This window comes from Mytilus edulis, chromosome 4 (assembly GCF_963676685.1).
Source record: "Mytilus edulis chromosome 4, xbMytEdul2.2, whole genome shotgun sequence".
Taxonomy (NCBI): Eukaryota; Metazoa; Mollusca; class Bivalvia; order Mytilida; family Mytilidae; genus Mytilus; species Mytilus edulis.
The window spans coordinates 7,056,557-7,084,343 of record NC_092347.1 but is presented as its reverse complement, the minus strand read 5'-3'; the positions used below and the strand labels follow the sequence as shown (position 1 = coordinate 7,084,343).

General features: G+C 33.5%; 1 protein-coding gene across 2 annotated transcripts; it reads right to left on the bottom strand.

The window, feature by feature from the left end:
- Positions 1-53: 53 nt before the first annotated feature.
- On the bottom strand, positions 54-25,936 carry LOC139518842 (uncharacterized). Of its 2 annotated transcripts, none has more exons than XM_071310461.1 (10): positions 25,826-25,936; positions 20,487-20,531; positions 19,601-19,640; positions 18,723-18,952; positions 7,771-7,925; positions 6,628-6,782; positions 1,786-1,867; positions 1,329-1,494; positions 717-762; positions 54-380 (listed from the first exon to the last, which is right to left on the bottom strand). In XM_071310461.1, the coding sequence occupies exons 2-10, from the start codon at positions 20,523-20,525 to the stop codon at positions 94-96; spliced, it is 1,200 nt and encodes a 399-aa protein (XP_071166562.1). In that variant the 5' UTR covers positions 20,526-20,531; positions 25,826-25,936; the 3' UTR covers positions 54-93. The 2 variants fall into 2 exon arrangements, with proteins under 2 accessions (XP_071166562.1, XP_071166563.1); XM_071310462.1 differs by having other exon boundaries at positions 25,839-25,929.
- Between the last annotated feature and the right edge of the window lie 1,851 nt (positions 25,937-27,787).

Below are 27,787 nucleotides of genomic sequence, written 5' to 3'. Positions count from 1 at the left end.
CTCTAACTATCCATGATTAATTTTGTAAAGACAAAAAATAAAAACAAAACAGATTATACACAAGAACCGTTTAATTACTGATTTAACAATGTCCTAAACCCGTCTAGGACATTCTGGACAAGGACAAATCTCACTGTTTGGACACTTGCACCCTGGAACACATTCCCGTTGTGATCGAGATCGTTCTTGTCGTATACATGAATATAAAGAGAAAATGAGTGATAATATTGCCAATAATGCCACACAGAATAAGGCCACTGATGAGAGATCGTGCTCCTTAGTGTCAGCATCTTTTCCCTCTTTCCCTGGTTTACTCTCATCACTTTTAGTTGGTAGCTCAATGCGATATTTTTCTGAATCCGCCATCATCATGTCTTGATCTAAAATAATGACAGTATGAAGGTTATAAAAGTTATTTACTTAATATATTGATGAAGGAATTGTCAAAATCTAATTCTGCAAAACATTATAGCGGATATTTGAATTATATCATTCGAAAAACTAATTGACTTCAGCGTTTTTAATTTACAAAATAATGTAATAAATTTCTGTCCACATTTTTTTTATATTCCTCAGAGATCTCATTCTCAGTTTTAAATGGCATTCAGCATTACTTCTGTCAAAAAAACCTATCTACCCTTATTTTCTAAAGGAAGCAACACACACATTTTTCATGTTTGAACAATGAATAAAAAAACCTTATTTCTAAAATTTACCTTGGTCTATAGATCTTTTACTTCTAAAAGTAAGACTGCAGCTTGTCTGGAAAATAAATATCAACTTCTTAACCATGTATTTTAAAAATCGGTTTATATATACTAATGGTGAACTGCAAAGTTTTGATTCAAATGGAATTGAGATGAAGAATTGTAATGTAATCAGTGAAAACAAGTATACGAAGAATATCTCACAACCCTGTTGATTGGTGTATGTATCCTCTACAACTCTTTTAAAGATAAAATATAAGATTTAGAGGAATTTAAAAAAAAACAACACTTTTTTGTATGGATCAATCAATAAATGACGTATTATTTTTATATGTATATGTTTAAAGTGAGCTATAGGTCAAAAGGGCCAATCATGTCCAAAATGTACCCAGATGTCGATATTGTTGATATTGGCAATGACGACACGATATCAAATTACTCTAAACTGATATGTTATTTGTTTTTGTTCAAAATTATAGCTTATAGATATATGAAGATGAGGTATGAGTGCCAATGAGACAACTCTCCATCCAAATAACAATTTCTAAAAGTAAACCTATGCTCCTTTAATTAGAATATACGTATTTTTAGGAGATGATAAGTCTGATAAAAGTTACTCACCCCATCACAGGTATTATTACATGTGGTAAATGAACAGCTGTACTTCACAGCAGTATCGTCGGAGTCAGTTTCAATAAGCTTGAACACTTTGAAGTATGGACTTCTAGCTGTTGTTCCAGAAACTGTAAAACCTGCCGATTTCTTAAATACAATGCCATCCCCACACCTATAGAAACAAATATTTCATGCATTTCTTATCAATATATAATAGTTTTCAGTCAATACCGCCCCCTTCCCCCACCTATTTTTAATACTATTGTTTCGTAAAGTTTTGAAAATAATAAACAAAGGCAAATGCTTGTTGAGAATTATAAGTGTAATTTAAGTTTTAAATCAAATGAATTTCATGCCCTTTCATGAAATTAGAGGCTGTTTTGAGAGATATATTTCGAATGACATCTAACATAAGCAGGAATAATCTTCCAATTACAAAACTGGTTTATTAAAAATCACTTACCCTGCATTAAATATCTTGTATGATTTTGAACTATCGCTGTTTCTTGCATAACAGTCGTAAGGTGTTAATCCCTGTTCACTACCTACAAGTGGATAAAAAGGGGTTTATATCCCATTGTAATTTTGCTGTTCACAACCTTGACGTAGTTACTATACTATATATAAAAATATTAATTTTCGCGAACCATTTAGGTCACGGAAATTCCAAAATATGGCATCAGTAAGGAGAGTTGTACAAACAATGTAAATACACAGAACCCCATCCAAACTTGCTTTAACTAATAGTATTCATCTTTTTCTATTTTATATGTACTAACAACATTCCATTTTTCTATAATTTCGATTAAAAAATTCCAAAATTTGAGTTAAAACAGGTCGAATGCCCCAAATAAACGTTGTCTGATTGGTTGAAGTACTGTGGCGTCGATGATAAGCATAGAAAGCCTCGATTTAAAGCACAAGCCTCGATGTAAAGCACACGCTTCACAGGAATAGGGAGAGTTTTACAAATAATGTGAATACACAGATTCTCCATCCTATTTATGTTTTGCTGAAAATGTTGCAGTGTTCATCATTTCTGTTTTGATTCTGCTAACAACATTCCATTTGTTCTATAATTCCGATTTAAAGATGTGGAAACAAATAAACCGATTCACAATAAAGATCTCCTTGCGCTCAAATGTAATTCTTAGTGAAGTATACGGGTAAATTCGTTTACAGAAATTTATACACACTTTTATCATTAATATATTACCAGGCTTTTGCATATTCACGTTTTTTTATGTTCAACTTTAGTCAAATTCAATTCTATACATTTTTTTTTACGTAAAGCAATAGGAGTAAGAATATTATTTCGCGCCAATTTAACCAGCATCACCACCACCATCAAAATTATTTACCGTTATCTTTGTGAAATTTCAGTTATATAGTTTATTAATTAGAGAAATTTTGGTAAGTATTACTTATTATGGTTAAGGTTCTACTGATGTGCTTCTCTAGACCTTTTTGACGGTCAGTTTTATCCCATTTATCTCAATGTTATCCCCGATGACAGAAATGTCAACCCGACCTATTCGTGTCAAAAGTGAAAATCGATCTATTTGATGAACTAATTTCTTCATAAACTGTGCATGCATTATTTCTGTATTATTTGATAACCAATCACATTCACGTTGCATGTTTGCATGATATTGGGTTATGTATTAGTGGATTGTAAGGGCGATGCAACATGTGAGGTCTGCGCGATCACGTGACATTATTATTTGTAAACAAACATGCTCCCCGTGTAACACGTGTCTGAATTATCCTTTCAAAGTGTTATGAATCTTTCAATCACTATTTTATGATATATTTTTCTGTTTTTAGTTTTGCATATCAGTAGTCAAAGTGAATTAGACATAGTTCTGAGTATTTTTTTTTTAAATTAGTGGGTAAGTCTACATAACTTCATAAGTCATTATTTAACTGAAGTCTAATAAGATGACTCAACTTTCCCTCTTATTCTCCCTCTATTTTTGAAACCTGCATACCAAATGAAAGGGCATTTGCTCCCCTTGAACACTATTTGGCCCCTTCCCTGTCATTTCCCTTTAAATTAGTTCGAGATTACTCTGACGTCCAACGGCTGTTTTGCCAGACGAGCTGGGGCCGTTCAAAAAGTGGATATTTGCCCAACCAAAATAGATTCGCTGCTTCATCGCTTCTGATGCCGACTGACGGCCATGGAATTATATAAATCGGGCACCAATCTGTTCATTTTTCATTTATCTCTTCATTTATGTAAGTTTCACCTGCCAACCTTTATTTTTCCATATTTTAACAGTTTTCACAGTGACCCATCGATCTCGGCATTTTGACTTTCACTTTTCAAATGTCAAGTGGTCTCGAGACTCAAAATATGCAAATATTTATATTTTTTCACCTCCTTTATAGGAGATCGAGGTTTAACATTTAGTAGCCGACCACGATTTTTCACTTCCTTTACAGGAGATCGGTATGAAGCATTTAGTTCCGACCACGTTACAATCGGAAGCTCTCGGACATTTAGATAACTTGCGTCGTAAATGAACGAGGTGTTACATTATGGTCATTTGCATAAATCAACACTGTTTTCTCGTGGTCACGTGATTATCTTTGAAAATGAAAGGCAAAATGACGAAATCGATGGGTCACTGTGAAAACTGTTAAAATATGGAAAAATAAAGGTTGGCAGGTAGGTGAAACTTACATAAATGAAGAGATAAATGAAAAATGAACAGATTGGTGCCCGATTTATATAACGCCATGGCCGTCAGTCGGCATCAGAAGCGGCGAAGCAGCGCATCTATTTTGGGTGGGCAAATATCCACTTTTTGATATGGGACGAGCTCTGACGTCCCACGGCCCCAGCTTGTCTGGCAAAACAGCTGTTGGACGTCAGAGTAATCTCGGACTACTTTTAAATTTGCTCAAAAGTCATAGTCCATTTACAGTAACGGCTGATTTGTGATTTTACCATTTTAACTGCAATTTTCATATTGAACACATTCGACCATTCAGTATGAGTTCCCATGTATTTTTGTCTTATATGAAGGAGGTTTTAGGTCATGTTTTCCTAAACACCTTATTGCTATTTGTCTGTCTGGATTGTTAAAACCACAAAATCAAATATTGATGAATATGCAAGTTTTCAACAATCCAGGAGAATTGACATCCACAGTAAGATTTAGGTTTTGATAAATTTTGGAAATGACATTAGGAAGTTATAAAACTTTATTCTTTGAATATGTTTCAAGCATATTACATGCATGCTCAGCACCGCTTTTTATCAGGAATTTTATAATTTATGTCTTAAAATTCGGGTTTTTTCCATTATAAAAATAGGTGGATTTTCAAGTTAATGAGAAAAATGCTTTGTTCACTAATTCAGCAATGCTTTAACTGTTGTGAATGTGAGCTCCCTTCGGCTATTATTAGAATCTAGATTTACATCATTCATTTTCAATGTAAGAGTTCTCCTTTCATTCAAAAGGTAAATTTCCATGTTTGCTGGTCACTTGACTAGAAACTGCATTCAGTGATATTGTTTGTCTCAATTTACGCCTGAATTTCAGATTTTTCCGAATTACCAATCACTAAAATAAATGTTATTTAATACGTATTAAATACATGAAGCATTGTATGTAACTACCATATTCATGTTTTTATTTGACATTATGAAAGTACTATTGAGATCCAGGATTCTGACTTGAATAAACAGTGTTTGTAACACACATGGTTTTATCCGTTTCTTTCCCTTCCCTTAAAAGTATCTTTCAGTTTGAAACTACCTGACAATCATACGGAGTTCACACCTAATTTGAATTGGATTGACATTAACTAATTTGAATTAGTATAATTCACATTTGAAACGGTTTACATTTATAACAAACACATAGTTCAAATGCGAATCGAATGCAAGTGAATTGTTTGTCTATCTATGGTCAACATGTTGGGGTATGACTATACCACTTTTACCAATTTTAAGAAACATTGTTGAATTTTATTTATGCAAGCTTACTTTTCATTTATATAAATTTAAGATTAATATTTCTGAGGTTATGGATTGTCTCTACTTATAAAGGGGGAGGATTCCAAGTTATGTAATATATTTAATTAAATTGTATTTAGGCGCATAGCTCCCTATATGCCAACACGCAACTGCGTGCATATCAATTCAACATGCAAAAAAATATGTCAAAATAAAAATTTATAGCATTCGGCATGCAAAAAAAAATAATGTCAAAATAAAAATTTAAAGGAAACACAAATATGTTGTTTATAATAAAAAAATCATTTGAAAATTGTATGTTTTTCGAATATCATAAATACAGTTGTGAAAATGAATAATCAGTCCCTTGCTTTAATGAAAATGAAAAATCTTGCTTCACTAGTGCAGAAAATGAATAATTTGTCCTCTTAGATTACAAAAATAAATAACCGATCAAAAACAAATCCTCCTGCCCCCTCCCCCAGAATATCAAATGGTCGACCCCTAAGTCTATATATAGGATTTTTTTCTGCGACAAGTGCCTCAAACCATGTATTAAGATTTTTGGATAAAGGACCACAATAGGTAAAAGTCCAATTTAATATTAAATGTTTTAAGTTCTTAGACTACATTCATTCTGTGTCAGAAACTTATTCTGTTTTGACTATTTGATCACAATCCAAATTCAGAGCTGTATCAGGCTTTAATGTTGTGTCCATACTTGCCCCAACTGTTCAGGGTTCGGCCTCTGCTGTAGTAGTAATTTACAAAATATATTAATAATTAGAAAATAAAGAGCATGCACTTTTAAATTAACAAGAATTAGTCCATAATAAACAGATGCTCCACTCACAATTTCAAGTTGATTGGTCAATCAATTTCATAAAAAAACACTCTTGACCAAAAATATTAACTTAAAGCCGATAGCGGACGGACGAACAGACTTAAAAAACATAACCCCGCCGCATTTTTGCGCCTGTCCCAAAACAGAAGCCTCTGGCCTTTGTTAGTCGTATGATTCTTAATTTTAGTTTCCGTTTTCTATATTTGGGAGTTTAGTTTGACGTCCATTTTCACTGAACCAGTATAGATTTTGTTTAGGGGTCAGATGAAGCACGCCCCCTGATGCGGGTTTTTCTCGCTGCATTGGAGACCCATTGGTGGCCTTAAACTGTTATTTGCTCTGTGATCGGATTGATGTCTCCGACACATTCCTCATTTCCATTCTCAATATTTTTTAATGCACCTAGGTGGGGCATCAAAATGGAGACAACCAAACACAGACATATGACGAATCAATCAGTTTCCTTAATTGTATTACATTGCTCAACTTACCACCGCTAATTGACAACTCCAAGTAAATTTTCTTTCCCATAGATACTTTAGTTGCATTTATATCTCGTCCCAAAACATTTTTTAGTTTCAAGGTTGAGCTACCAACATACCTATTACCAAGTGTATGCACTAATCCATCAGTTAACACAATTCGACTAGAAGAAAAATGAATTACATAAAAGTTTAGATGGAAGGATGGTATGTAGTCAGACATAGATATAAAACAACCGGTATACATGTTATATGCAAGTTTATTTAAAAGAAAGGACTTGTCATTATTGAAAGCGAAACAAAGGTAAATCATTCATTTTGATTAACTGTCAGATTCGATCGTAAAAATATCATTCTTATGCAGGTTAAAAAGATGAACATATATTTTTAATCTAGAAATGAAATTAAATGGACCTAGAAGATTCCAATTTCATAAGTTTGGCTATCTATTGATACCAAAATTTATGTTTAGATCGCTTATATGGGCATCATTTGTTTTCGGGTGGTCAACTCGATAGTTAATTAGATGGAGTCAAACTGAACTAGACACGAAACGAAGCTTCATATTATCGAGCTTATGCCCTGTTTATTTTATCTTAGACTTCTAATAATTTGGGAAAATGTTTTACATGGTTATAAAACAAATGAGAATAAGAGTCAAATCGGTGAACATGAATTTGACTAGTTTCCCTTTAAAAATATTAAGTCCAGCAGAAGACATCCAAAATTAAATCATAGAAATAACTGTCAAAACCTTGTATAACTCTTTACGTCAGAATTAATAAAACAGTTTTGAATAATGAAAAGGATACATCTCAAGTTTATCCATGCAGTTTTACCTATCAAAATGTATTGCAATAGGTAACAAACATTTCTCGTCTATTGCATGTTAAACCTTAATTGGACAATCATTTGATATTCTTAGGGGTTGGTAGGATTTTTATTTTCAGATTTTATTAGGACAAAGTATTCCACTGATGTTAAGTACAGTTTAGCAAATCATTCATGCGAGGATTTGTTTAAAACTTCAGTTTTCCGTATTGTCCTGCATTTAGTTGTGAAGAATTTCATTTCCATCTCAAACGGTCATGGGCACTGACTGTTCATTTCCAAAATCCTTGCCCCTATAAAATCAAATGGTTAATATCTTACTTGTCATCAATCTTTTTGCTTGCTAGATTCATTGAAGCCGCTCCATTGGTAGTACATGTTATAGTGTAGGTTTCGTAATCTTCCATCAATGTGGCGTTCCCGAATCCCCAGAATACTTCTATCTCAACCACATAAAGTTCAGAGTCAGAGGGATGCTGTTATGACAAAATTCATTTTTTTGTTTATTTTTGTGTAGATAAAATTGACCTTTGTGACACAAAATTACAAAAATGAATTTTGTGTTTATTTTTGTGTAGACAAAATTGACTTTAGTGACACAAAATTGACTTTAGTGACACAAAATTGACTTTAGTGACACAAAATTGACTTCTGTCATAAAAGTCAATTTTGTGTTAAATTTTCACTGTAACAAAACAATTTTGTCTACACAAAAAAATTTAATTACAAAATCACAGGATGTTTATTTAATCAACATGTTAATTGCGTACACATTAAATTTCGTCTCACAAAATTGACTTTTGTTGTTTAATTTCCATATCAGGTAACAAAGTCAATTTTGTATGCAAATAAGTTTATATTTACACTAGAACACACCCGTATATCGCGGGTCCGTGACTGAATTAAAGTATATAACTATGCGCAAGCTTTATTTTAGTATTAGTATTGTCATCTGATAAAGTCATGCTGATTATAAGATCATGTGACACAGTTTTCTCTGCTTTCAAATCTTTCTGTTTGAACCCGTCGAACTGGAACTTATCAATTATTGATAATATTAATTATTTGGAAAACAAAAGGTCCTGGAATGGAGTATTTTTTAATCAACAGCATTGTATATTTGTACCTATACGCCTTACTTTAGTCCAGATTTTTAGTATTCGTATTGTTATCTTAGAAAGTCTAACTGATTTAAATACTACAATAGGTAACAATTTGACAATTAAGTAGTGTCAACCCTGTAATTATGACACGTGTAATACTATATAGCATATTAATCCTGAATACACCGTTTGGTGGTGCGCCTGTCAGATGATGAACGTACAGATAAGGTAATCGGAAACAGGTGAATATACTATTGGTATCGGTATCGGACTCGACCCGGAACTTCTTAATTATTGGCAATATTAATTACGTGGAAAACAAAAGGGCCTGGAGTGGTGTAATTTTTAATCTACACCTTTGTGCTATATTAGTTATATATAAAGTTGAATTTTTTGATTCGTCGTTTTTACGTGATGACGGCTAACAAATTGGACCTCGTAATTTTAGTATTATACATACATGACAAAAATGAGTTTTGTCTACAAAAATATATTTTGTCATTACAACATTGAAGTTCTCATAAAACAAGCCTGTATCACATAGTTTTGTAAGACAAAAATGATTTTGTTACGCCCCGCACAACGGCCATAATTAGGTATGTATGTACTAGTAAATGCCTCCGATATCCGAAGAGCTCCTCGAAAGCAGCGAGGGTACAGTGGCATTCATGTACACTCCATATTGGGATTAATGGGACTAACGTACATTTAAACGACAATTATTTTTACCATTAAGGTACAGTATTCGACAATCGATTGATTCGACAAGAGTTGATTTTTCCTTCAGGTTTTAGTTCAATTCAATTAAAAAGAATAAATTGAATAGACACATTAACGATCGATTTATTCAACAAATCTTTAATGATAGATACGATCGATAACGATTGAACCTTGTTTGTAGATTCAATCAACTCAATTTATTAATGATGGATACTCGATCGTAACGATTGATACGATCGATAACGATTGAACATTGTTTGTCGATTCAATCAACTCAAATCAATACATACGTGTTATGACAAAGACTCGATCATAACGATCGATAACGATTGAACGTCATATGTCGAATCAATCAACTCAATGTATTTTGATGAAGACTCGATCGTAACGATCGATACGATCGATAACGATTGAACGTCATATGTCGAACCAATCAACTCAATGTATTTTGATGAAGACTCGATCGTAACGATCGATAACGATTGAACGTCAAATATCGAATCAATCAACTCAATGTGTTTTGATGAAGACTCGATCGTAACGATCGATACGATCAATAACGATTGAACGTCAAATGTCGAATCAATCAACTCAATGTGTTTTGATGAAGACTCGATCGTAACGATCGATAACGATTGAACGTCAAATGTTGAATCAATCAACTCAATGTGTTTTCATGCCGGAAGACTCGATTGAACGCGGAATCAATTAACTCAATTTGTTAATGGTAACAACTTAATAAATTTTATTAATAAAGATTTAACAAAATAATTTGTATTACTGTATTTCCCACTTCAGCACTGATGGAGATAAACTCTATGAAAATAATATATGTAAGAATGGGTACGGAGATATTAATATAGTGAACATAAATTGTACACACAATTGAAAAATATACAAAAGTTGAAGCATAGGAATTTGCTGTTTCAAAGACTTTTAACACTGATAAAACATTTTTAACATTAATTCAAGTTTGAAGAAGTTTTATAGCAACAGTTTTAGGATATAAAAATATGAATGTGACAAAAATGTGTATTGTAGTAGCCAGTTTATGACAGTAGTATATATAGATCATTAAAATGAAGAAACTGAAGTGAGTAAACAAACATGATTTTTTTTTTAAATTATTATTAAATGAATATTAGAGGAAAGAGACTTCAATGTTCCTGCTTGTGCTGTAGTATGTAAATATATGCTGGCTTAATTGCGCATATACATTTTTTTATAGCTGTATTAAATATAAGCCATCTAGCGTCGTAGACTTTGTTTATGTGCCTTCTATCGCCGTAGGCCGTGTCAATTTATCGATTAGCACCGAAGTCTATGTTGTTGTGTCAGACTCAGGTTAGGGTTGGAGTAGGAACATATATACATTGTATTATTGTATACTGTTCCCAGGTTGGAGTTTGGGTGACAGTAAGACTAATACATACGACTTTTAGCGCCGTAGGCTGTGTCAATATGCCGCCTAGCGCCGTAGGCTATGTTATTGTATCAGGCGTAGGTTATGGTTAAAGTAAGATTATAGTAAGACTGTATTAAATATGCCTTCTACCGCCATAGACTGTTTATGTCACCGAGCGGTACCGTAGGCTATGCTATTGTGTTAGACCTAGGTTAGGGTTAGATTTAGGGTTATAGTAAGACTGTAATAAAAATGCCTTCTAGCGCCGTAAACTGTGTAAATATGACACTTAGGGGCGTATACTATTTTATTGTGTCATACTCAGGTTGGGGTTAGAGTTGGGGTTATAGTAAGAATGTATCAAATATAAACCATCTATAGCGTCGTAGACTGTGTTGATGTCCGTAGGCTGTGTCAATAAATCGCCCTGCACCGAAGTCTATGTTATTGTGTCAGAATAAGGTTAGGGTTAGAATAAGGGTGACAGTAAAACTGTAATACATACGGCTTCTAGAGCCGTAGATTGTGCCAATATGCCGCCTAGCGCCGTAGGCTATGTTATTGTATCAGACTTAGGTTAGGGTTGAAGTTGAGTAATAGTAAGACTGTCTTAAATATGCATTCTAACGCCGTAGGCTGTGTCAATACGCCGCCAGCGCCGTATGCGTATGTTTATGGCAAGCCGTTCTCGTCAAAACTATGTTTAAACTATTTTTGAACAATTCACATACTGAGAATTACTACAAAGCACACTGAGATTTAAAAACTTGAAAAAACACAATGAGAATTAAATATTACACACTGAGAATTAAAAATTACACAGAGAATAAAAAATTACACACTGAGATTTCCTAAAGACGCACTGAGATTACAAAAATGGAAAACACATGTACTGAGAATTGAAAATTACACAATATAACACCTAGTGCCGTAGGCTATTTTATTGTGTCATACTTAGGTTTGGGTTATATGCTTTTTTGTGCCGTAGGCTATGTATATATGTCGCCGAGCGGCACCGTAGGCTATGTTATTGTATGAGACTTAGGTTAAGGTTTAGATTAGAGTTAAAGTAAAACTGTATTAAAAATGCCTTCTTGCGCCGTAGGCTGTGTCAATATGCCTTATATCACCGTAGGCTGTGTCAATACGCCGGCTAGCGCCGCATGCGTATGTTATTGTATTAGACTAAGGTTATAAGAACATCTATTAAAATACAGAGTTGACTGAGTTGACCATATTTATCAACTGTGGCATAATGGTATTAAATGAATACGATTTATACTTTCGTGATCAGTTTATAATTTTAATAAAGAGATGACTGAGTTGATTAAATTGATCAACTGTGGAACAATCGTAATGATTGAATACGATAGATAGGATCGTGCCATGTTTAAAATATGAAAATAGAGTTGACGGAGTTGATTACATTGATCAACTGTGGCACAATCGTAACGATTGAATACGATCGATACGATCGTGCAACGTTTTAAACGTTAACAAAAGAAAGTTGACTGAGTTGATTAAATTGGTCAACTGTGGCACAATCGTAACGATTGAATACGATCGTGCAACGTTTAAAATGTAAAAAGATATAGAGTTAATTAAATTGATCAACTGTGGCACAATCGTAACGATTGGATACGATCGATACGATCGTGCAACGTTTAAAATATAAAAAAAATAGAGTTGACAGAGTTGATTAAATTGATCAACTGTGGCACAATCGTAACGATTGAATACGATCGATACGATCGTGCAATGTTTAAAATTTGAAAAAAGAGTTCACTGAGTTAATTGAATTGATTAACTGTTGCACAATCGTAACGATTGAACACGATCGATACGATTGTGCAACATTTAAAATGTAAAAAAAAAATAGAGTTGACTGAGTTGATTATATTGATCAACTGTGGCACAATCGTAACGATAGAATACTATCGATACGATCGTGTAAGGTTTAAAATGTAAAAAAAAATAGAGTTGACTGAGTTGATTATACTGATCAACTGTGGCACAATCGTAACGATTGAATACGATCGATACGATCGGGCAACGTTTAAAATGTCAAAAAAATAGAGTTGACAGAGTTGATTAAATTGATCAACTATGGCACAATCGTAACGATTGGATACGATCGATACGATTGTGCAACATTTAAAATGTAAAAAAAAAATAGAGTTGACTGAGTTGATTATATTGATCAACTGTGGCACAATCGTAACGATAGAATACTATCGATACGATCGTGCAAGGTTCAAAATGTAAAAAAAAATAGAGTTGACTGAGTTGATTATACTGATCAACTGTGGCACAATCGTAACGATTGAATACGATCGATACGATCGGGCAACGTTTTAAATATAAAAAAAATAGAGTTGACAGAGTTGATTAAATTGATCAACTATGGCACAATCGTAACGATTGGATACGATCGATACGATTGTGTAGGGTTTGAAAAAGAATAGAGTTGACTGAGTTGATTATATTGATCAACTGTGGACAGGTGGCACAATCGTAACGATTAAATACGATCGATACGATCGTGTAGGGTTTGAAAAAGAATAGAGTTGACTTAGTTGATTATATTGATCAACTGTGGCACAATCGTAACGATTGAATACGATAGATACGATCGTGCAGAGTTAGAAAAAGAATAAAATTTATCATAATAAAAGCACAGTTGACTGAGTTGATATATCCTGACATGAATAAAGTATGTTAATTTGGTACAACAATTGATTGAATCGACAAACTGATACGATCGAGTACAGTTGACAAGATAATTATACTACAAAATAAAATATGTCGAATCAATCGATTGTCGAATACTGTACCTGTGTATTTACAAGGACAATAAATCCCCACCCAACACAAAGGGAGTGCTAGGACATCGGGAAGTCTGTTATTATGGTGGAGGAAGCCGAAGTACTCGGAGAGAACCACCGGGCCACTCGGTGGAAACAGACAAACCAGAGAGATATCAGAAGATTGATCTCCAGGTCAAAGTAGGGGACAACTTTGACCAACCGAGGCCCCCAAAGTACCCATTCTAGTTTTAACTCCGGTCTGGGTACCAGAGATGTGTGCGAGAGGTTGAAAATCACCCTTTTGATGTACTGATATTTTTAGCACCCGAGTGAGAATCGAAATCGGGACCTTCAGCACTGTAGCCATCGGTCTTAGCCACTAGACCATGAACTCGCATTCAATTAGGACAGCCAACTTTTTTACGACAATGTATATTGAAGAGTCTCTGAAATTTATGTTTGAATAGAATGCACAGCTATATGAATAATGTCAATAAGTCGTAATTTAAATTCAAACAACAAATTGGAACAGTTGTTTGGTGTTAAACAATAATATTTAGTACCTAAATGTATGCTTTAAATTCGGGTAACACCATTGACCCGATTCTATCAAAGGATGACCTAAAATTGTTAAAATTGAAGGAACTCTTTATTTTTCCCATTGCATATTTCTGAATATCGTTGCTACCATACTATAGAATAGCGGACACATTTAAATGATTTAAACAATGACATCATTTTTCAAAATATTACCTCGTCAAAATTTGCACTTTTTTTTATAATGACCCATATAAGAAAATATCGTTGATTAAACTGAATATCCGGATAGCATACTGTTTTTAGGGGCGATCTAAATCTTTTTAGCGGCAAGTCTAGCTCTAATATTTCAAGGTACGTTTAGATGATCTTAGATTAGTAGCGGCAACGATGTTGAGCACTCCCGTATGCATTCCAATGCCGATCTTGGTTAATTGATTTGAACAATCGAAAATCGTTCATGCAATTGAAATTTTTACAACTATATAATCTTATTACAAAAAGATATTGTATTAGAAATCCATCATTTTGATCGATTGGCATGCAGAAAACAGTCATGTGGTGTTTAAAAACAAACCATCCAAAATTGACGAAACATCAATAACTGCACGAGCTTAATTTCCATGGCAACGTTAGAACAGTTTCAAGGATGTGTGAAATAAAAAAAAAAAGACATCTGATTATAGCCACTGTTTGTGACAGGATTTTTCGAGGGAATTTGATGTTAGCTATACCGGCTTTACTTAAACCACTTTTAGACAGTGGCGGATCCAGAATTTTTCATAAGGTCATAAAGGCGGGGGGCGATTACTGACATAAGGGGGAGGCGCTCCAGTCATGCATCAGTGATTCCCAATATAATCAACAATTTTTTTCCCACGAAAGGGGGCCCGGGCCCCCAGTCGCCGCCCCTGGATCTACCCATGTTAGACAATCAGACTTTTGAAGTTTCTGTAAAAGTTCGAAGTTTTTTTTACATTTGAAGTCCGAAGTTTTTATTGCTTAAATATGCAATGAGAGATCTAAAACCCTACCGATACCGACATAAAGCCGAGATTTTTGAACTTCTAACAAAATGTTTGGGTGATGAGCAAGTAGCGAGATAAAATTGTAGTTTAGAAAGTCTACAATGTTTTGCTTCCTAATTTCCTCTTACACTTATTTTGATCATATGGACTGATAATCTATACTATTAAACGAGAAGACCTCATTTTGGGTGTCGCTTCTCTTCTTTCCACAATAAATTACTCAACACGCCTCTGTGTCCTATAGGTACAGTGCATAGTCGCATTTGTCATCCATTCATATGATTATTCAGATTGAGTTATTTTGGGAGAAAATAGAGAAAAAAGACATCCGAATATTGTCCCGTCTTTGGACGAAATTGTAAGTCAGATTAGACTTCCGGTTTGCGTTTTTCTGTATACTTTGAACACACATACAAAGAATAAAGTGTATTTTCAGAATTCTATCTGTTATCATTTTCAAGTTTACTATCTACGGCGGTCACAGAGTTTATTAAATAGAGAGAGTCTGTATACCATATCAATGACCACCATGGATCGATTAGTAAACTTAGAATTTATATCAATGACCACCATGGATCGATTCGTAAGCTTATAATTTACTATCTACGGCGGTCACAGAGTTTATTAAATAGAAAGAGTCTGTATACTCACGTGTGTATACTATACCAGTGACCACCATGAATCGATTAGTAAACTTAGAATTGAAAGTAAATACACTATATTTATATAGTTACTGTAATGAATGTTCATAATATACAGATAAGCGCTAAAAATATTCATGTGAACTTCTGATACCTTTTCTAAAATTCTCCAGTCATTAAATCTTTTACAAAATTCGTTGATTACAAAAAAAAGAAGATGTGGTATGATTGCCATGTTGAGACAACTCTCCACAAGAGACCAATATGACACAGAAATTAACAACTATAGGTCACCAAACGACCTTCAACAACGAGCGAAGCCCATACTCAGCTTTAAAAGGCCCCGAACTGACAATGTAAAACAATTCAAACCAGAAAACTAGTGGCCTTATTTATGCACAAAAAATGAACGAAAAACGAATATGTAACACATAAACAAACGACAACCACTGATTTACAGGCTCCTTACTTAAATGTTCATAACATACTAAATGTATATTCATATTGAAATTGATAGAAAACCAAAAATTGGTAATTTTCAGGAAATAATGACCTATGACTTATGATACTTTTACTGAAATTCTCCAGTCATTCAATATTTTACAAAATTCTTCCAACAACACTTTACATACTTTAAACTACGCTCTGAATGACCGCGATTTCGCGGGTGTGTTCTAGTTGTTATTGAATCTTATACAATATTTAATATTTCTGAAAACAAGCATGGCCACTCAAAATCTGAAGTTGGAAATTATTAAACGGAGAGTATAAATCAATTATCATTTGTTGGTATAATTTGTCTCCAATTTGATATACTTCAAACCATTCATCATTTTTTGTTTTTACATAAACGTGGTATAAACAATGTTGTTAACTTGAGGGTTACAGTTTAGAGAAAATGGGCAATTTAAATGAAGAATAAAAGGAACTGGCATAAAAACGACCGTTAAATGAATGGAGAATAAGCCCATGGACTACGGATGGACTACAGATACCCTACGGACGGATGGTCATGGGTAACATCAATGCTCCTCCACTCAAATTACAAAAATGAAGAAACTGCACCCACGTTTTGTATTTGATTATAAAGATTAATTGTTGTTAAAATAATGATCAGTATCCATCTACAAACAATTGCAGGGTGTAGTCAAAGAGTAAACAGAGAGAAAATATGAATGTCAAATAAAGATAACAAGAAGAAAATATACAATACATATATCTATCTGTTATCATTTTCAAGTTTACTATCTACGGCGGTCACAGAGTTTATTAAATAGAGAGAGTCTGTATACCATATCAATGACCACCATGGATCGATTAGTAAACTTAGAATTTATATCAATGACCACCATGGATCGATTCGTAAGCTTATAATTTACTATCTACGGCGGTCACAGAGTTTATTAAATAGAAAGAGTCTGTATACTCACGTGTGTATACTATACCAGTGACCACCATGAATCGATTAGTAAACTTAGAATTGAAAGTAAATACACTATATTTATATAGTTACTGTAATGAATGTTCATAATATACAGATAAGCGCTAAAAATATTCATGTGAACTTTTGATACCTTTTCTAAAATTCTCCAGTCATTAAATCTTTTACAAAATTCGTTGATTACAAAAAAAAGAAGATGTGGTATGATTGCCATGTTGAGACAACTCTCCACAAGAGACCAATATGACACAGAAATTAACAACTATAGGTCACCAAACGACCTTCAACAACGAGCGAAGCCCATACTCAGCTTTAAAAGGCCCCGAACTGACAATGTAAAACAATTCAAACCAGAAAACTAGTGGCCTTATTTATGCACAAAAAATGAACGAAAAACGAATATGTAACACATAAACAAACGACAACCACTGATTTACAGGCTCCTTACTTAAATGTTCATAACATACTAAATGTATATTCATATTGAAATTGATAGAAAACCAAAAATTGGTAATTTTCAGGAAATAATGACCTATGACTTATGATACTTTTACTGAAATTCTCCAGTCATTCAATATTTTACAAAATTCTTCCAACAACACTTTACATACTTTAAACTACGCTCTGAATGACCGCGATTTCGCGGGTGTGTTCTAGTTGTTATTGAATCTTATACAATATTTAATATTTCTGAAAACAAGCATGGCCACTCAAAATCTGAAGTTGGAAATTATTAAACGGAGAGTATAAATCAATTATCATTTGTTGGTATAATTTGTCTCCAATTTGATATACTTCAAACCATTCATCATTTTTTGTTTTTACATAAACGTGGTATAAACAATGTTGTTAACTTGAGGGTTACAGTTTAGAGAAAATGGGCAATTTAAATGAAGAATAAAAGGAACTGGCATAAAAACGACCGTTAAATGAATGGAGAATAAGCCCATGGACTACGGATGGACTACAGATACCCTACGGACGGATGGTCATGGGTAACATCAATGCTCCTCCACTCAAATTACAAAAATGAAGAAACTGCACCCATATCTTGTATTTGTCATATTTTATCTGCTATTAAGTTCTGAATCAGAATGCCTGTAGAGTATAATATTTTGTGTATCTGAAAACATGTTAAATTGCATTTCTGTACAGTAATTTAATTGACCATCAAGTTGGACACTGGAAGAGTTCATGTATATATATATTTGATCAAACATGCGAGTATATGCGTATGGTCTAAATACTCATAAGGTCTGGGACATTGATATTCTAGTTTCTCATTTCACTTATAATGTCAACAATGAGAATTGATATATCACAATCTTCACAAGAAATCTCATTAAACCAAAAAAGTCTTTAAGGGACAATATCTAAAATTCTATTAAATAAACTCATCATAGATACCAACATATTGATTCTAGGTACAAGAGAGAAACTCACTTTAGAAAGTAGCATTTCAATGATTGATGCTAAACCATTAAAAGCATTATAAACATTATCATTATTGCATTGAGTCTCGAAACTAATATCTACAGCACACTTATGAAACTATCGCGGATGTTGTAACATAATATTTCAATCAACTTACGAAAAAGAAGCAATCTGTACCAAGGGTTGCAGAGGAATCATCGTCATAGTACAGGTTTGTCGTTACTGCAGTATTAGAGTCATTTATCTCCGCCATCTTTACTGTGAGTGGACTGCCGTTATTACTGCATGTCAGTTTTGCAAATGCATGCAAATCAGTCTTAACAGTAACGTTAGCCCCTGCTCCGTCTGATGAACCGTCTGCGTTAAGCTTTCCACAGCTGTGTGTTACTAAAACAGTAAAACTGCATCAATTATCGTTTGGATCATCAACCTGATCGAAGCGGCAAGTAGAATATTCCTACAACTACTTTAGTTACAGATGGTCACGTTTTGTATTTGATTATAAAGATTAATTGTTGTTAAAATAATGATCAGTATCCATCTACAAACAATTGCAGGGTGTAGTCAAAGAGTAAACAGAGAGAAAATATGAATGTCAAATAAAGATAACAAGAAGAAAATATACAATACCATGTTAAAAATAACAACCGACGAAAAGACCTACAAGTCCATGAATCACATAAAACTCAAGATTGAGCATCACGAATACCACAAACAATCGTGGGAGGGGTGGGCAATTAATTCATGCTCCGCACGTTTAACCAAATCTTGCGTCCGTTAATTTTTCGAAGGGAAGACTTAATTAACTGACCATTTGGACCCTTGGTCCAATAGCTTCTTTGTAAACAGCAACCATCTATGAAAGGAATCGAGATAGGAAACGCAATACATGGAGTATCGTCAAACTGGGAGACATGACCAAAACTCTATATATATGCTAAACGTTGTTACGATATACCAGTTCCATTGCTACTTACCTTCGAACTAGTATTCGGGTAAACGTTGTCACGCTAAACCAGTCTTACTGAAACTTACCTTCTAACAAGTATCCGGGTGGAATAGCATGGCAGTACACCTTAAATATAGAACATATATATATATATAAACTATAAATTTATTTGTTTGCTCTTCACTCATTTATATGAAATGGGAGCATTTATAAATTCTGCAATTGGAACCCCGAATCTATGCATTTAAATGAATACATTAGATCTAGTCTTATTTTGACACGTACATGTACATATAAAAAACCAATTACTCCCCCCTCTATTTTCCTGTCGTATGTATCTACATAAGAAGACCGTTGGTGTCGTATGTACAACCGGAGGAGTAGCCTCTATGACTAGTAATAGCTTGCACAAATCATTATGTACTTGACCACTAGGTGTTAACATGATAATTGATATTTGGATCATTCATGCACCTCATGTTCATTTATTGCTGGCTGTTCACTTAATATTCGTTGGAAAATATTTCAAGCAAATTCAGAATGGGAGCAAATTGAATTATAATAATTTCTCCAAAGTAGTCTACCAGTAAATGATAACTAGGAACATACACTTTGTTTTGCTGTACTCTCTTAACAAACATTCGAAAAAAGACAATATGACGACATCAACAGTGCTCATTGCGGTTCATCTATAATCGTTTACGTTACGTTTGCGATCACCTTTGTGAAAATTACGGCCGTGTTTACACCAAACAAACCGATGCATCTAGAAAAATTTTAAGGTATGGCTGGACCTAGATATATTATAAAAGTTATATGTAGTAGATATTTTAGAAAAGTCAACAATTGTTGACGCTGCTTTTAAACATTGCCGCCGCCTTAAAAGCAACACCTATGTTTCGCCTTCCGCTACTTTCGTCGTATGGGCCGAGACAGATATCAATATGGTATTCATCGTGTATAACCACTTACCGCAAACAGGCAGAAGATTACTACAGCAAAAGAATGCATAACGTTCTGGAAAAAAAAGAAATAAAAAAAACAGTGATAGATTCAAGTTTGTATAAACTTGCATAATATTTGTCAACTAAATTGAACTATGTTTATTTTTAAAAACGGCATAGTTAAACAGATTTACAACATATTCTGGAGGGTTATTTGTGATAAGAATACGTCGAGACAAATTCAGAATTTCCTGTGTCGCTTTGTGAGGCATTTTCGCCTCGAGATTTGTTATTTTTTTTTGCAAATAGCAGGCACTGTTTTATAATTGAAGAAATTGATAGAAATGGTACTAGAAATGAAATGAATTTTTGTAGAAATGGCTATTTTGTTGCACCGGCAATATAGTGATTTTTTTTTGGCCGGTTCTTTGTATAGAGAGAAATTTAATAATTGGCAGTGGCTATTTTGCAGGCTCTGATTGAATTATCTTACTTCAAGCTAGCCTACTTCAAGATAGCCTACTTCTATAGAATATATTGGTGGCTTATATAGACCACCATCTATGTCAAATTCAGAATTTAGCAAAGACTTTATAGATACCTTTGACAAAGCTTCAACAAAATATGATAATATTTTAATGTTAGGTGATCTCAATTATGATATGCTAGTAAATGAGAAAAGTAATACTTTAAAAGATGCTTGTGATGTTTGTGATTTAACAAATCTGGTCCATGAACCTACATGTCATACAAAGGGGAATAATCCAAGTCTGATAGATGTTGTACTGACAAATAAATCTAGTTTATGTATGAATATAAGAAATTTTAATACTGGTATTAGTGATGTTCACAATATGATCAGTGTACAGATAAAGGGTCAAATTTCAAATAAGACCACAGAATATAAAACTTATAGAAGCTTTAAAAATTTAGATCAAGATAATTTTATTTCAGACTTAGAAAAAATTGAATTTTCTAAAATAATAGATCAAGATGATATAAATCAAGCATATTCAGATTTTGAAAAGGCTGTGGTAAATGTTTTAGACCAACATGCTCCATTGAAAAAAAGAAAACAATGTAAACAACCAGCACCATTTATGAACCAGGAGCTACGAAAAGCAGTATACAAAAAAAGACAACTGTACAACAGGTATAACAAACAAAAATCAGGTAATACCTGGGAACTCTATAGACAACAGAGAAATCTAGTCAATAAAATAAAGAAAAAATCCATTAAAACATATTTTTACGAACGCTGCATAGGCGGACCAAAAACATCTGATTTCTGGCCTACTATTAAACCTTTTATTACAAACAAAGGTAGCAACTTCACAAAAAATATCATTCTATGTGATGAAGAAAACATAATAAGTGATCAAAAGAAAGTAGCAGAACACTTCAATGACTTCTTTATAAATGTGGCTAAAGATATTGGCAACAACACACCTGCTAATAATAACCATCCAAGTGTTAAAAAAATACACGAAAACAAAACTGCCACACAACAACTAGAATTTAGTGCCATCTCAAATGAATTTGTAGATAAACAACTTAAAAAATTAAACATAAAAAAGGCAACAGGAATAGATGGCATATCAGTTAAGGTTCTAAAACTAGCACAACCAGTTATCACAAAACCAATAACTGAATTGATAAACAAGACTATTAAATCAGCCACTTTTCCAGACAAATTAAAAGAGGCACAAGTTGTACCATTGCATAAAAAGAACAATGTACTTGATGTGGGCAACTATAGACCAGTAAGTATACTTCCAGCAATTTCAAAATTTTTTGAACGAGCAATTTACAACCAGCTAGTTGAATACTTCAATACACACTTTCATCCATACTTATCTGCATTTCGACCAAAATATGGATGTCAAACTACTCTACTCAGGATTATAGAGGACTGGAAAATGGCACTTGATCAAAATAAGTTTATTGGCTCAATTCTAATGGATCTATCTAAGGCTTTCGATTGTCTCCCTCACGATCTTCTACTGCTTAAGCTTGAAGCATATGGTCTTTCAACTTCCTCATTAAAACTCATTAAAAATTACTTATCTAACAGGAAACAATGTGTTCGAGTTGGCTCTAGTCTGAGCAATTGGCAAAACATATACAAAGGAGTACCACAAGGTTCTATTCTAGGTCCTATACTGTTTAACATCTTCATTAATGACATATTTCACTTCACCACAAACAGTTCACTCTACAATTATGCTGATGACAACACATTATCTTATGCAAATAGAGATATAGACACCGTTATCTCCACACTTGAAAAAGACAGTTTGGCTCTAATAGAATGGTTTTCTTCCATTCAAATGAAGGCAAACCCTGAAAAATTTCAAGCTTTGGCAATTGGCAAAAAAACAATGGGCAAAAACATTACATTTGATCTAGCAGGTAACAAAATAAAATGTGAAAAAGAGGTCAAACTATTAGGCATCACCATTGACTTTGAACTAAATTTCAACACGCATATATCAAACATCTGCAAAAAAGCATCCAGACAACTAAATGTATTAAAAAGACTTGGCAAATACTTAAACAAACTTGGAAAATTAACAATATATCACTCCTTTATCATGTCAAACTTTAATTTCTGTTCATTGTCCTGGCATTTCTGCAGCGAGGCCAACACTAAAAAAATTGAAAAAGTACAAGAGCACTTCGCTTCATTTACCAGGATCACAACAGCACATATGAAGACTTACTTTTAAAATCAAAAATGCCATCACTTAAAGTAAGACGCCTAAGAACCATGGCAATAGAGGTCTTTAGAACACTCAATCATGAAAATCCAGTATACCTCCATGACCTTATAAATATTAAAAAAACAAAATATTCTTTCAGATACCAAAATTTAGCTGAAATACCAGACGTAAGAACAACAAGGTATGGCTTGAAATCTTTCAGATATTCTGCTGCCAAACTATGGAATGAGTTGCCAAACCACTTTAGAACTGAAACATCTTTTACCCAATTCAAGAGTCTAATAAACTCATGGAATGGCAACTCATGCCATTGCAATGCATGTGCATAGTTTTATATATTTTATGTTATAGCTTGAAATATAATAGTGCTGCTTCTTGTGAATGTTTGCTAAGCTTTTTATAATTTGTGAATGCTGTGCTTTAGTTTTTATGTTTGCTTTTAGTGCTTATGCATGTGTATAATATAGTATTTAATAGTGCAACCTAAATGTGCATGAAATGTATGTTCTATGTCTTTTATGTTTTAATATTTGTATTGTGTATTATTGTTATGTAAATGTATGCGTTTGTCGGTTATAAAAGCTCAGAGAGCTTATGTTTATTTGTTATATGACATGCCGACTATAAATAAAGCTTTGAATGAATTTGAATGGCTATTTTATCAGTACTAGCAATAAACTAGTGAAATTGTTCTATTATTGGCATTATGTAAGCGGAAGCATTATTTAAAAACTATTTTTGATTTTGAAGCTACATGTATGCGATTGACTATAGGTCATAATTACTTGTGAAAAGTACTACTAAAATGTACACGGTCAACTAAAAGAATCAAATAACTTAAGCCACTGCCAAAAAAATACCGGCCACATAATGAAATAGTATGGCGGCTTCCTTGAATTAGCCATTTTGCCAATTGTGCCATTTCAACTTCTACCAGCATGATAAAGCATGTGACAATAAATCTTTGTTTCGTTAACATAAAAACAGTAAAACTAAAGCCGTTTTGTCATGCAAATACCATAGGCGGGTGTCTTCCTCCTATTCCCACTTTTTAAAAATCACTATTCATTCTATTCCCACATGCGAAGTACTATAGATGTTTTGATAATTAATTTGTTTTTATAACAATCAAGGTTAATTAAAAATTCACACAAGATTTACCTGTATTTTTGAAAGAAAACATTTCTTTAAGTATATTATTTTTTTTTTTTTTTTTAAATCACTTCATTTGTAAGATGCGTTTTCTTCATCAAAGGATTACCTTAGAATAAAGAATTAGTCTGATAAACAGAAGTAATGTAAGCTTGAATTTGTAAACTTTAAAAAATTGTCCATCTGAACTCATAAATTGATGATGGATGATAAAAGAAAACTACCCATCTTGCAAGATTTCCATGTACAACAAATGCAAAACGAACCTAGTACCAGTTTTATAAACAAAAACGTTGATGAAATCAACATAGAGGGCATTTGGGCACTTAAGGTTCATGTGGACCCTATGGCTAAAATGGCCGTATTTTCACCTCAAAATTTTCTCCGAGTACAGACAAACCTGTGCATCTGGAAAAGGTTTAAGGCATAGCATGCCCTAGATAAATAGAATTCAAATGCATTGTATGATTTAGAAAATTCATAACTTAACTGGATTTTGCCGTACACTTTTTTTCGTCTCTGCAGAAGATGATAAAATTAACAAACAGTTGAGTTTACCTTGATATGGTCCACTCAGGTACACAGTTTAAATAACCAACTATTGTCAGGTATCTATTGTCCATCGAATGTCCATGTCAATTAAAAATGCTCACTTTAATTTTTACCTATGGGGAAGTTCTCAAACCTGTTTCCCAACTTAGTTTATTTTGGCACCTTCTGGAGGAATGAAAAAAAGTGCACGGCAAAATCCTAGTAAGTTTTAATTTTTCTAAAACATAAAACATACTTAAAATTCATTTATCTAGGGCATGCTATGCCTGAATTGTTTTACAGATGCGCAGGTTTGTCTGTACTCAGAGTAAATTTTGAGGTGAAAATACGGCCATTTTAGCCATAGGGTCCACATGAACCTTAATACTAAAGGTGGTACATTCTTGCTAATAGTGACAACACAATTTGGTGTGAGTTAATCTTCAGTACTCAAAATATTCTAATACATTAGATCATTTTATTTTAAAACGATAATTGGAAAGCTCAAAAAGTTGAATCATAAGGGGAAAAACAATTAAATAAATTTTTCAAATGATACAATATAAAAAAGAAGATGTGGTATGATTGCCAATGAGACAACTATCCACAAAAGACCAAAATGACACAGACATTAACAACTATAGGTCACCGTATGGCCTTCAACAACCGGTGCAAAACCCATACCGCAAAGTCAGCTATAAAAGGCCCCGATAAGACAATGTAAAACAATTCAAACGAGAAAACTAACGGCCTTATTTATGTAAAAAAATGAACGAAAAACAAATATGCAACACATATAAACAAACGACAACCACTGAATTACAGGCTCCTGACTTGGGACAGGCACATACATAAATAATGTGGCGGGGTTAAACATGTAGCAAGACTGTTCTGTAGAAAACCCCTTTTGTTAATAGCTTATAGTGTGCGAATCTTTTTCATATATATGAATTTATTTTACCTTTAGGTCCTACCTGTGACTTGTCCTGTGTACGAAATCCGTTTGGCTGTAATGGTCAACAACTTAAATACCCTGTTGTTACTGCACGTGTTTATTTGGCGGGAAAGGATTTTTTTCATTGCCCGAAATCATGGAAATTATTCACAATCGAGACCACCTGAAGTATCAGCTTGAACGGATCAGATCTGGCAAAAATACATTTTGGAATAACATAAACAATTAACCTGATCTTTAAACTTTTGAACATAGTCTTTGATTTGAAAATTTATTTTTCATCTTTTGAATAAAACTCAGGTAGCCTAGTCAATTTTTTTTAATACTTGCCAACAGAGAAGAACCATGAGTCCCATAAAATTGTCCTGATTTAAAAATTTTTTTAAATACAACTTGCACCAGATACTTGCTATCTTTCTGGTTTTCTTATACAATACGATCCATGTTCAACACGGTTACACGCCATTAATCCTACAGCCCATTAGTCCGACAGCCCATTTGTCCGACAACCCAATAGTCCGACAACCCATTGCTCCGACAACCCATAAGTCCGACACTTATTTAGTCAGGTATCAGGGTAAAATGAAATTTGTCTCACTGTCTGAATCATTATGTTTATGTAATAACCTTTTTAAGAAATAACTCCGTATATATTACATACGGCTAAAGTAGTTCGAATACTTTCTATAATATACTCAATTCGAAATCTGTATATAGACGGAATAGAAAAGAATATTTCATTTTCCAAATTACAGGGTCTATAAAGAGCAAGAACAACCAGTGATGGTGTGAGCTACTGATGATATTACCCTCGCCCAAATATTTCGGTAAACAGGAAGTTTTTGAGTACTGAATCCGAAAACGCATCACACGATATACTATAGCCGACTTCAATAAACCCTGAAACCAAATTCAGTCAGAAATCCTTGTAATGTAGTTCATGAAAAAGATGCAACGAAAATACTTATGGGATGGACGGACGAACTGACGGACCGACTGACGGATGTACGGACGTACAGACAGAGGTAAAACAGTATCCCCCCTTTTTCAAAGCGATGGTATAATGATTGGGTCAACATTAAGACATTACAATACTAAAATGATATAATTATCTTTATTTCACCATGAGCCTCAGTTACAAATGGAGCCAAAACAAAATAGAAAATAAAACTAACTCGTTGATTGATATCAAAAGCACAGTCAGTACCAAGACGTGTATTATACACAATTGAAAAGAACTAACAATAAAATCATCAGTTTTCCCATAATAGTAAAGTTTTCTTGTGTTGACATCGAAAATTTGTCATGTTTATCTAACTTTTTAAAGTTCTGCCAAATGCTAGAAATATGCTGAAAGAGTTCATCCCTCAAATTATTATGTAGTAAGCATTTGATTGAAAAATGACGCTCTTCCTCAACTTTATGAGCTGTACAATACGATTTTTTGGAGTATCTGGCATTTTCAATTCATAATGTAAAGGGTGAGCACCGATTCTTTATTAACATATGAACTACTTTTCTTAAAATTAATGATATCTAAATATTTTTCTTCTTTAAAACAATCTTTAAATTAAAATGCGTTGACTATATTTCTATGACATATACATGCAGTCACTGGCCCGATATCACTTTTCCTCATGAATATTTAAATAGAAGTTGCCGAAATGTTCATGTCCGTCATATTATTTTCGTAAGAGCACATATTTCGTCCTATTTGTCATCTTATTTTGTAGAAAACCAAAAAATCAAAGTGAAAGAAGGTAGATCAAGACACCAACAAACAACGAACTAGAACAGCACAGACTGACAGTGGACACACAAACGATGAAATATAAAGACAAATAAAATACCCAGACACGTAAAACGATAGAGGGACGAGGGAAAGGACTGAGCAGTTGCAATAAGCGTGTGTATCAACTCTAATATACTGAGACAAATATTCCGCATGGAAAGAATAATTGGAATCAA